Below are 12,385 nucleotides of genomic sequence, written 5' to 3' on the forward strand. Positions count from 1 at the left end.
GGAGCTTTGCTTTTGATTTTGTGCACTGCTAACAGGGAATGTTGTAGCACCTTCTGCAAAGAGTGCTTTCCATACCTTTAGTGATCAAGGGATTTCTGAGAGGTAGCAGTTAGGAGCAGTTCATTTTTATTGTTTGTTTTTCTGAAGGAAGGGGCTTGTAAATGCAGGGATGTTGATAAGGCTTTGTTCTGGGCACAGAGTGACAGGGCAAGGGGGAATGGCCTGAAGATGGAGGGCAAGGTTCTGAAATTTTAAGAAAAAATTCTTCCCTGTGAGGGTGGTGAGGCCCTGGCACAGGGTGCCCAGAGTAGCTGTGGCTGCCCCTGGATCCCTGGCAGTGCCCAAGGCCAGGCTGGACAGGGATTGGAGCAGCCTGGGACAGTGGGAGGGGTCCCTGCCATGGCAGGGGTGGGATGAGATGGGCTTTAAGGTCCCTTCTACCCAAACCATTCCATGATTTCCTGATTCTTTCTGCATTTTTCTTTTTTTTTTTTTTAAGTTCCTCTTTTCCCTGAGTTTCAGTTTACTGTTCTGATTCACCATTTTCCAGATTCCTCTCTGGTTTAATCAGTGGCAACCTCAATGCAGCCCTTGAATCAGTTGCTTTAAAAGCTTTCTTGTTTGGACTAATGCACTGTATCTTTAGCTTTGGAATGGCTTTTATAAATAATTTGATGTAGCCAGCTGAAGTGGCCTTTGGGTAATCTGGGTGACAAATGTGTCTGTGCCACAGCCCTGAGACAGCTGGGAATGGTTCGATGTTATTAAAGCAGTTTAGTTAGCTGGAAGTTGTGGATTTATTTTGCAGCCTGTGAAGGATACTGTTCTCATATATGTACAAAAGGAATTGAGGATGGCATTAGGAAAATGGAACTTGCTTTTTATGATTTTAAATTGTGTAAAGACTGTAATTGCTGAGAAGTGAATGTGGAAAGGTATTTCAGAATACATGAGGTGGTGAAAGAAATTAGGGGACTTAACAGCACTGGTGGAGCAAATGAACAGCAGAATTATAAACTAAATCTATCTGAACATGCCATTATTGGTTTTTGTTATTATTATACACAATTCCATAACTCTCATCAACACATGGCAGGCTTTTATCTATTTGGAGACAGCACTGGTTTATGCTGTGTGGTTTAAATAAGGAACATTTATTTTATGCAGAGTCTTCCGAAGGTGAGAGGCTAAAATGTGGTGACTAAAGAAATGTAGCTTCCCCCAGCTCCAGTGAGGGAAATTTTTCCAGCTGGAAATGGGAATCCTTCAGAAGCCATTTATAGAGTGGATGGGTGAAGAAACTGGTTTTGTTCATAAAGGATTTCTGTGTGGCAGAATAAATGCCATCCGTGGCTGATGCAAAGTTATGCTGATTTTCTGAAAGCTGTGGAAGTAGGGCATGTTGGGTAGAGACTAAAGGAAGAAAGGAAAATAATCTTAGGAGTTGTTGGAAAATGAGGAGGATCTTCAACTTAAAAAAAGAGACTTTAAGGGAAGAAGTTGCTGGGCTGGCACTCATTTATGATATAAAGGACAGTGGGAAGTAGCAGTTGTAGAGGTCACTTTGGGTGAGAAACTATTTTCCTAAGGCATCCACAAATCCAGAGCTAATTAATACACCTGGTGGTTCAAAGCCTTTGGTAGGCACTGCTGGATTTGCTGTCCTGCTTCAGGAGCTGGAAGGTTGTAAATGCATGAACAGCTGGGACTTACAGAAAATTGTGCCAGTGGAATGGGTATTTTGCCTCTCTGAAGGTTTACTTCTCATGTAGCCAGGGGTATTGCAATTTTATTTTCAAAACTAACGTGACAGCTGCCTGATTTTACAGGAACATTTTTATTTTTCCTGGAATGTTTGTTTATGCTTCCTACTCTTGACTGTTACACACGAGTCACTGACTCTCCATTTCCTTCCATGCTTTTTTCAGGCTCTCTCTCCTTCCTTGCCCAAGAAATCACGTCTGCCTGTGCTTGTAAGATCCTGCAGACCATTAGGGAATGTGCCTTTGTCCTCCTGGCTGCAGAAATCAGAGCCACAGCATTGTTCCAGGGCACCTGGTGAGGGACTGAGAGCCTGTGGAGTACAAACCAAACCATTCCAGGCACAGCCTAAGGGAGAGCCTGGGTCTGGAGCTGAAAACCTTCCAGGGGAGCCTGCACAGGGAAACACAGCAGGGAGAGGTAAATAAAGAACAAACCTGGTGACTCGTGCTCCTGCCTGGAACAGTGGCAGCTTCTCTTGCAGCAGAAAGTAAATGCAGATCATCTTTATATCTTTATATATCTACAATACTGCCTAATCTTGTGAGTTTCTTGACTAGACAAATATGTGTAGAAAAAACACCTAAGATACAAACCAGCTTGTCATGGGACCAAAATGCTGTGTACATGTGCAAAGTCTGTAATAAATGGTAGATCACAGAGTGCCACATATATCAATGTTTAGGTAAATAAAAAATTTCCTTAATAAGATGCCAAGTTTAATGAAAACTGTCTGTAATGGAGACAAGAGAGTATAAAAATCCTGGTTTTGTTTATGCTGGATAATTAAACTTTTCCAATAGTCCACTGATCAGTCCAGTCAGCTGTGTCTGTTCCCACTGTGGCTGGGTTAATTTAAACTCAGTTGTTGACAAAGTACTGGGGTCAGCAAAGTATGACAAATTGTAAGACAGAGAGCAGTGGGTATTAGATAGAGATTTGGGGTGGTAGAAGAGTAAAAATGCACTTAGCAGTTAGATTAAAAACTGAGTAGGGGTGTGAAGTATAGGTAAGGGAGAGTAAATATAAAAATAAGACTCAGTCAGGTGGTGGGTGAGCCACTGTCAGACCCAGAGGCTGCAGAGACTGTTGTTAAAAATAACATTGTTGTGGTAAGGCACAGATATGGTACAATTTATTGTAAATACTTTGGGTGATGGGATTGGAGCAATTAATTCTAGAAGGTGCAAAATCCATGGAGAATCCTGAGAAGGGCAGGGCTTCTGAATTTGATCCTGAAAGGAAGCAGAAGCTGCAGTCCTGTGATTTCCTTTCCACTGATTTTTTTCCCTTGGGTAACAGTTGTGCTGCACATTTGATGATTCTGGGACTGGCTGTGGTGATTGCAGGAGATTGGTTTGTGATCAGTGCTCACATGGCAGAAACTTTTAAGCCTTTTCTCTAAGCTTAACATAAAACATTTAAAAATGAACTAGGGATTGATTTACTGTTCCATTACAAAAGGAACCTACAAATGTTTGTCTTCATTTGTTAGTAGGAGCCTTTGCAATTAATTCTGAGTTGCTACCCTTATAATTAGTAGAAGTATTTAAAGATACTCATATTGTCCATAAAGATTGTCCTGTTCCAGACTGTCAGGGAGCCAGGTTTGTGTTTGTGAGGTGAGGGTTTTTTTTACTTTTTTGATTTTATTTACTGCTTTGGTTGGTTGGGGTTTTTTGTTTTTTTTTTTTTTAACTATCCCCACTTAAATTGTTTTCAGTCTTTTAATGACTTCTATTTTATCTTTCCCCATGTTCTCCAGTTGTCTCATTGCTTGAACTGGATAATACTGAGACCCAGGTGGAGTTGCAAGATGTTGATCCAGGTACAAGGAACAAGAATGAAAATGTAAAGGACAAAAATCAGCAAAACTATCAAGGTAGAGCATTTATATGGTACAGAATTAAAAAAAAAAGGAAATTAAAAGACTTCAGTTTCTTCTGAGTTATACAAAATTGTAAATTGCTTCAGGTAATCATCTCCCTTCCTGTTATTTGTGGATTTTAAATCTGATTTTCTTAGCTGCTATGGATTAATTGCTCCAGGAATCCAAGTTGGTCTTTCAGGGTTGTGCTTTCAGAAGGGCCACAGGGATTTATGAGTCTGGTTTCCAGTAAAAATAATGAGTTGTGTGCCTGACTCTGATCTCTGTTGCTAATGTCCTCACTTCTGAACTCCTCTCTGAATTAAATGTTTGTTACTGTTTCTCCATCTAGTTCTGAACTATTGGAATGAAGCAACTGAATGATAGAATTTTGCTTATCTGAATTATTTGAAGGCATTCAAGTAGACTGAAACCTAATGGAATCATTTAATGAAAATGTAAATAGGCTTAGTGCTGTGTGTTCCATGTTTCTGCATCATCCATCAGTCTTTTTTGGGAGGGCTTGGGTAACCTGAGGAGCACTGGAGGGTGCAGAGGATGTGGCCAGTTCTGTAATCCTTTGGTGTGCAGGGTCCTGCTCAATGCACCCTTTGGGGGTGTGCACAGGGAGCTCATTAATTCTCCTTTTTAATTAAAGGGCAGCTGTGCATTAAAAACCATAGCCAGTGCTCTGATCTGAAATATTCTTTGTTAGTATCTGGTTTTATTATTAATTTATTATTACTTTATTATTATTTTATTTATCTGTTTGTTATCTGGAATGATGCATGGAATCAGGGTTTCAGGGTTTGGGTTCATCTGGTGTTGGGGTTTTTTGCCCTCTGTGTTACTGCAGCAGGAGTTACTGAATGAAGTGTTGTGTTCCCTTCTTGTGGCCTCCAGAATTCATACCCAGGCACTTCCTGGGAAGCATTTCCTTTGGAATGCCACTCAGAATGAGTGCAGCAAACATCCTCTGGCCCTGATCTCAAATCAGAAAATGGTTTGGGTTGGAAGGGACCTTAAACCCATCCCAATCCCCATCCCATCCCATCCCATCCCATCCCATCCCAATCCCATCCCATCCCATCCCATCCCAATCCCCATCCCATCCCATCCCAATCCCCATCCCATCCCAATCCCCATCCCATCCCTATCCCCATCCCATCCCAATCCCCATCCCATCCCATCCCAATCCCCATCCCAATCCCCATCCCCATCCCCATCCCATCCCAATCCCATCCCATCCCATCCCATCCCATCCCATCCCATCCCATCCCATCCCATCCCATCCCATCCCAATCCCCATCCCATCCCTATCCCCATCCCATCCCAATCCCCATCCCATCCCAATCCCCATCCCAATCCCCATCCCAATCCCCATCCCAATCCCCATCCCAATCCCCATCCCCATCCCATCCCATCCCATCCCAATCCCATCCCATCCCACCCCACTGTCCCAGGCTGCTCCAAGCCCAACCTGGCCTTGGACATTGCAGGGCTGAGGCAGCCACAGCTTCTCTGGGCAATGTTGCTATCCCAGAATCACAGCTTCATTTTATTCCAGTTTTTAGGTACTATTTATTTTTATTCTCCTTGGTCTTTGGCTTTCATACAGAGCTGCTGCCCCTGAGTTTTTTGTACTGATTTACAGCTTGAACCTGGACATTCAAATTCTCCATGGAAACCAATCTGAAAGTATTGCAACCTGTCTGAAAGATCAATGAATTGGCTCCCAAAAGGGAAGTTCTAATTCATAGTGATCTTTTGCAGAACTAATAGAAGGGGAAAATTTAATTTACTGGTAACTAGAAAATAATAATTTTGCTGGCTACTTACACATACAGCCCTCAACATGCACAGAACTATAAACATGGATTATCTGTAGGAATATATGGCTTTTATTGGGCTCAGTCTGAGGTGATTGCATTACTTAGAGGTGGCAAAGTCACCTGAGGGGTGTGATGTTCATATCAAATGTGTGCCAGTAAAACCTTTAACACCAAACACTTTAGTGGAGTTTGTTTAGAACACCTTTTAAAAATAAGTTATTATAGCCTCCTTTTCGAATCTGACTGTGTTGTTGATAGTCTTTTTAAAATTCCACTGACTTTATGCCCCAATTGGTTTTGTATAGATTTTTGAAGTGGGGAGAAGAATATTTAATTAGAAGCTTTAGGAGGAGCTATGTGAAGTCAGAGTCTCCTTTGCCTCATGTTTGGGGTTATCAACTTTGTGACTGGAAAGGTCTGGGTTTGATCAGTGCCTGATTCAGGAGAGCATATGGCAAAAGGAATTTTCAAGCATTTGGGCAGAGAAAGTTGATTGTATTTTGAGTATTGTTTATTTGAAAGGTAACAAAGGGTTTGAAATACTTGATGTGCAAATTGAATTAATGGTAAATCATAGTAAGAGGTCAAAAGTCCCAAACTCAAAATGTATAGCTTGTAATTACCTACATTTTGATTCTGCTATTATAGAATTGAAATAATTCATTCTAGTGCTGGTAAGAACAATGTCAGAGAAAGAAATGCTGATATTCACACACAAGCCTCCTGTTTTTCAGAAATACAAAATAATCATAACATTAACAATGGGAATATCCAGAGTTCATTAAAAGAGGTGGATGAAGAGTTTTATCCCATGGGACACGAGGACATTGACTCAGGCCCTGCACCTGCAGGCTCCAAGTGCCTGCCTGCTCTCCAAGGGAGTGGAGCAAGAACAGATGCACTCGGTGGCTGTGAAGGCACAGAGGATATAGAGGAGTTGAAACTAAGAGTTAAGAATATGCAGTCTGAGCTTGACAAGTACAAAATGTTCCTGCTGCAGCTGCAGGGCTCTGACCAGCTCTTGTTCAGTGGTGTCTGCAATGGAGCTGGCAGTGATGCAGCCCTGCCTGTGGAAGGGTTTGTCACACAAGTGCAGCATACAGCCATGGAAGGAGTCCAGGCATCCTCTGGTGTCCCTCAGCTGGATTATGAAACCCACACCAAAACCAGGGATTCTGAGTGTGTGAAATCACCTGATACGTGGGCAGCACAAAACCTTAAGGAGCTGCTGTTGGCCAATGAGGCAGAACCTGACAAAGGGAAAGCTGGGAATGTGCATCCTGATGAAATGTATCCTCTTCAGAACAGCCTGAGAGCAGCATCACCATCCAAGTGAGTAAAACTGCTGCTGTGTGAGGTTCCCTTTTGTAAACAGCAATACCAAATAGCATAGGAAGGTGAGATGAGGGTAATTTTATTCACGAGTGTCATTACAGTAAAGGCTAAATTTCACTAATTTTAGCATAAAGGAGCTGAAATGTTTTGTTAAAAGACCCTTAAGTACAAAACTGATAAATTGGTGTCATCATCTGTGGCAGACACATCTATCCCTCCCCACACCTCTCTCTGCTGTAGGAGATGCTCTCTCGAGCCAGCTCTGATCTCAGGTTACCTGTGAGCCAGGCTCACCTGTGTCATCACAGCACCACAGCTCTGCATCACTCAGGGCATTTGCAGGGGCCAGGTGCAGGAAAATGGAACACCCCATTGAAGACAGAAATGTTTCTGTGGGCACTGGGCTGGCAGATTGGTGCTGGCCCTTCTGTTTGAGTGCCCAGACTTGCTGTGTAAACATGGGATGTTCACGCTCTAATTCCGATTTATTTTGCAGTCGAGGGCTGTAATGCCTTCCTGTGAAGGATGTGAGAGGAGATAAATATAGAAATTAATGAATGAAATTTTATAGCATAAGCTCATAAGCTGGAAAATCATTTATAGGAGGCTGAAAAGTATCAGTGTTGGATTTAGTATGAGACTTGGGGCAGCATTTTGGCTGCATATGTACAAACATACTATTGGGGATCACAGGAGTGAGCCTTTTTTAACATCCACCCCCCCTTTTCTCCCTTGTAAATATTGTTATTGTCCTGAGGGCCTGTGGAACACCAGAAAGTGTAAGAAAGAAAGGCATTCAAGCCTTGTGACTTTCTTCCAAATGCTTGAGTAGAAATATTTGGAGACAGTGAACAACCACCAGCATGGGCTGTTGTGTACGTCTGAGTCTCACTGCTGTAAAATACAGTGGTGGTGCAGAGTCACAGAAATTTACATCCCTTGAAAATATACCTCATCCATTTTACAGAGAAAGATCTAACTGTAAATTGAGCAATGAGACCCAGTGGATCACTGTGAGGTTTTTATGGCCACTGTCTAGGACAATGTCATGAGTCACGAGTGACAGACCCCAAAATGAGTTATGCATCTCTTCCTATGCAAATGACAGTAAAAATGCTGTAACAACCCACATCACCATAGATTGTGATTGAATTCCCTGCATCTTTTAACATCTCTCCTTTTTTTTCCTGCTAATGGATGATTCTGGAGAAAGAACTCTACCCGTGGTACAGACAGTGGCAGTACAAAGGGGATGCCTACATTTGTAAGCATAAATTCAATAAATAAATTCAGTTGATCTGAGTTGAAATTTATATCCTGGCTTGTGGAGTGCAGGAGTTTAGGCACCACAGTGGTTGTCATTGTTTCTTACAATACACATGCAGAGATGTGGAGAATTTTTAGACTGGGTGAAGCCATCAGTTCAGAAAGTCCAATACTGTGGTTTTGGCAGGAAATACATAAATTTTCAGAGAAGTTGGGCAGTTGTCTGCTTCCATAGGGAGTTAAGAAAACCACAAAACACTAAACAAAAAAAAAAAATCCCCAACCAGTCAGGAAGAATATGTGTATTCTTGAAAATTCTTTACATGTATTCACTCTTATTTAATTTAATTTGGCACCTCTGCTGCCATCCATGTTCTTTCCAAGCAGGCCATCAAGTCATCCCATTAGTTTTGACCCATTTTACAAATGATGCAGTTAAGTGAAGGAGAATAATCTCTAAATACCAAACTCAACAATCAGAGACAATACATCTCTCATTGTGGCTGTTAAAAGCATTTTAAAAGCAAATTGAGCCACATAAAATAATGGCTTAGGAATATAAGTTTAATTCCCTTTTATATTTATATTTAAATGTCGTTTATGACCAGCAAGCATTCCAGCTAATTTTCATTTTCTCAGATACGATTCGTTAGTTCATTCCCAAGTTCGGGAGCTGTCCTTCCAGTGCCAGCAGATCAAGGAGATCCGTTGTGGCTGTGTCACCTACCACGAGCACCTCAGCAGCCTGCTGAAAGCCTTTGAGGAGCTGCTCCAGGCCAGTCATGTTGATTATGATGTTGCTGAAGGTTTCCGTGAGCAGCTGAACCAAAGCGTGCTGCTGTTTGAGAAGCTGGAAATGAAATTTCTCTACGGTGAGCAGCAGAATTTTGTGTTTGTTGTCACATAGGTTTCCTTGGAATGGGATGGATTTCATTTGTTTGTTGGTGAAAGGAAGTTTTCCTTGCTGGTGGTTGTTTTAAGATGGTTTATGGGGAGGACTGTCATGGAAGGTAAAATTTTTATGATTCAGCAAGAATCACAGGATTGGAAGGGACCTCTGGAGATCATGCAGTCCAAGGCAGGGTCACCTGGAGCAGGTGACACAGGAACCTGTCCAGGTGGGTGTGGAATGTCTGCAGAGAGGGGACTCCACACCCTCCCTGGGCACCTGGTCCACCCTCAAGGTAAACAAGTTTTCCCTCGTGTTAAAGTGGAATTTCCTGTGTTTTAGTTTATGGCCATTACTCCTTGACTGGATTTTACTGTTGACACCTGCTATTTGGGGTCATGTCAGCACAAGCATATTTTAACTGTCCAAAATCTAGTGGCTATATAAAAGTTTTGTTACACATGACTTCAGGGTCAGCCCAGCTGACTGTTGAAGATGCCTGGGGACATGAGTTAGTGCTGGGCCTGGCAGTGCTGGGGTAACAGTTGAACTCCATGATCTAAGATATCTTTTCCAACCTCAATTATTCCATGATTTTCCTAAGGGATCTGCATTTTGCTGCCTGCCATTCTGGCTGGGGGAGAAATGTACACTGCCTTTTATAAGAGAGCTAAAATACAACCATGTTTTGGAAAATGAGAATCACAATTGACATTTGGCACTTGAAAGAAGAGTATAAACCTGCACATTGCCTTCAGTTTGTAGTTTGAAGAAAGTTAGCAGGAAAATGCTGGAAAAGGGATGCTGTTGTGAGGAAAAGCAAGCAAGACCTTTTCCTGGCATCACAAGGGCTGCTCTTGCTGACCCAAACAAGCAGCAATCCTTCACAGATGGCAGCTGCAGGAGTGAATCTCCAGCAGAACACTTGAGGAGCCTGAGAGAGGGACCTGGCCTGACATCTCCTGGAATTGGCTCTGGGAGCTGCCTTTGTTCAGCCCCGTTTGGGGCCCAGCCATGGCATGATCTGTGCTCTGCCTTTCATTACAGATCGTGGCAGGATGTTGCAGTTTTGATTGCTCATATAAAGCAGCTGTATATGAGAAAAAGGTATTACAGCCTTGTGTCATAGCAGGGTAATAAAAGATTGAGTGTATTCAACGATTTCGGTGGCTACAGAGATTCCTTGCATTGCAAATGAGAAGGCTGTAGTGAATAAACATTAAATGCCTTTAAACCAACAGATGGTATCCTGTATACTATGAAAAGTCACTGACAAGCGAGACAATTCAATATATCTAACACAATGGTGCTGCATTGAATCACACATTAAAGTAAAATGATGTTTGTAGGGTTGTAAAGAACATCCAGTGTACTAAGAATTGACTGTAAGGAAGAAGCATGAACAGCTGTCTGTCTCTGCATTTCCATCCTGACCTTCAGTTCATTCCCCTGAAATTTCAGCTGTGAAACTCTTTTGCTTAATTGCACAAGAATTCTAAAATATGGGGAGCCAAGGTGACACCACCAAGCTCTTATTTCTTTAATCAAATTAGTGTCTGAGTCCAGATCTCTTGCACTGAATTGTGCCTGTGCTCACACACAATTCCACAGAGAATGTTGCAAGCAAAATCCTGTGTGTGCTCCTTCATTAAGGATGGCTGGTTAGCCTGACTCCAAAACAAGCATAAAAAATCCAAGTGCAATGGAATTGTTTTTATATAAATATTATCGAAGAAGTAACAAAATGTGCCCATAATCCTTTTGCCATATAGCACAATTATTTCAAATTGCTATGCTAATTAAAACACCAAGGCTGTAAAATCTGGCACCTGTGGTCTCTGATGATTTTTTTTTTGTGAGTTCCAGAGCAAGCTATTGCTTTGTTGCTGAGATAATAAATAGTTTTGGTCATGTACAGCATTTGACACTAATAGAAAGTGTGTTAGTATCTGTTGACTCCTCTAATTTCTCATTAATTTACCACTCTGTATTTAAATAGAGTAAGCTGGAGGGGAAAAAAATTGTAATTCTCAGTGCATGTTTTTAATCAGCTCTTTTTGCTTTGCAGGAGAATCCATAGGTACAGAAGTCACTATACTGTATGAATTAGCTCAAAGGTAAGAGTACAACTGGATGTTTAGCAAAAATATGGTTGTTTCATAAGTTGATGAGGATATTCTATGTTTTGTAGCATGTTTAGCTGTTTGGCAGGGCTTTGCTTATTAATATCTATTTTGTTAATAAAACAGACTAAGACTTTTTCCCCCCTTCTCACCAAGCAGGTGAGATACTGAAAGAGAAACATTGTGCCACCAGATTATTCTTTTCATGAACAAAATGAAAGCTGTCCATAAGCCACTGTGGTGCATGTGAGACATCCTGGTGGGGGGACAGTCCCTCCCCGTGTCCCCATGCCCTTGGGGCTGGCTCAGGGTCACTCAGTGCAGCCCTGCTGAAGTTCATTGTCACAGCACCTTGATGCTGAAGGTGAAGAGAGCAGGTGTTGTTGTGCTGTTTCCGTTGGTTTTCTGCCAGCTTGGGATTCTTCAGTGCTACAGAAATCCTCAGCTTGAGTCCCCTGAACACAAAGGTGGCTGCCTGGTGCTGGAAAATACAAAGTAGGCTGGAGGGCCAGTGGTTATTCCTGCTGACTTCAGTGAGCTCTGAATTTCATCTTGATACAGCCTCTGATGTGCAGTGGTTTTTCATGCCCTGTCACATAAATTTACCTTTAAATTGGTGTAAATTTGGCACCCTCTGTTCACGCTTTCCAAAGTCCTAGAATGACTTTTATATCTTTTATATTTTAAACTGTTTTGTTTGGCACAAAAGGAATAATGAGAAGAATGCTACCATGTACCAGCATCTGCAGGATGAGTCTCCTGTGCCATCTGCTCTTCACAGCTCCTCTGACTTTGATTTGTCAGAGAAATCTCCTCTTGGCTCACCTGAGCACAGGCATGACCTGGAAGGCCAGCACAGCACACTGCCACTTCTGCCAAGCAAGTTTCCTCCAGGTAATGTTTTTCCCATGAAAGATTTGCTGGATATTGGGAAAAGCTGATAAATAACACACAAGGGAACTAATTAAGAAATAATGAAGAATGTTTGTCTGCCTCAGCTTTCCAGTTCCTTGCATAATTATTGCAATTTCAGTGATAAGACACACAGAGATGGCAACCATCTGATCTACCCTGTCTGAGGCAGTATAAAATGTGCTGGTTTGTGTCCTTGTTGTTTTAGGCTACCAGCTTTTGCATTGCTCCAGACACTCTTAAAATAGACAAGTTACAAGGTGAAAACAGACAATTGTCAAGAGATTTTTATGTGGAAAAGGAGATATTTTCCAGTTTTATAGAAGCCAGTGTTGTGTTTCCTTGAGAATTGTTAAGTGCTGCATAATTAATAAGTGGTGTCATGTTTGACCTGGATAGT

General features: G+C 41.9%; 1 protein-coding gene across 4 annotated transcripts in view; it reads left to right on the forward strand.

Annotated features, from left to right (window-relative positions):
* CDK5RAP2 (CDK5 regulatory subunit associated protein 2) overlaps positions 1-12,385 on the forward strand; it is a 69,340-nt gene that overhangs the window by 39,296 nt on the left and 17,659 nt on the right. For 3 of the 4 annotated variants that reach the window (XM_088177735.1, XM_088177734.1, XM_088177736.1), the window contains 7 exons: positions 1,929-2,181; positions 3,527-3,643; positions 6,195-6,792; positions 8,009-8,059; positions 8,701-8,933; positions 11,019-11,067; positions 11,783-11,967. In XM_088177735.1, the coding sequence (XP_088033861.1) occupies positions 1,929-2,181; positions 3,527-3,643; positions 6,195-6,792; positions 8,009-8,059; positions 8,701-8,933; positions 11,019-11,067; positions 11,783-11,967 (1,486 nt within the window). The remainder of the gene's footprint in view (positions 1-1,928; positions 2,182-3,526; positions 3,644-6,194; positions 6,793-8,008; positions 8,060-8,700; positions 8,934-11,018; positions 11,068-11,782; positions 11,968-12,385) is intronic. The other variant, XM_014873134.2, reaches the window with a different exon arrangement.

This window comes from Sturnus vulgaris, chromosome 22 (assembly GCF_052056855.1).
Source record: "Sturnus vulgaris isolate bStuVul1 chromosome 22, bStuVul1.hap1, whole genome shotgun sequence".
Classification (NCBI taxonomy): domain Eukaryota; kingdom Metazoa; phylum Chordata; class Aves; order Passeriformes; family Sturnidae; genus Sturnus; species Sturnus vulgaris.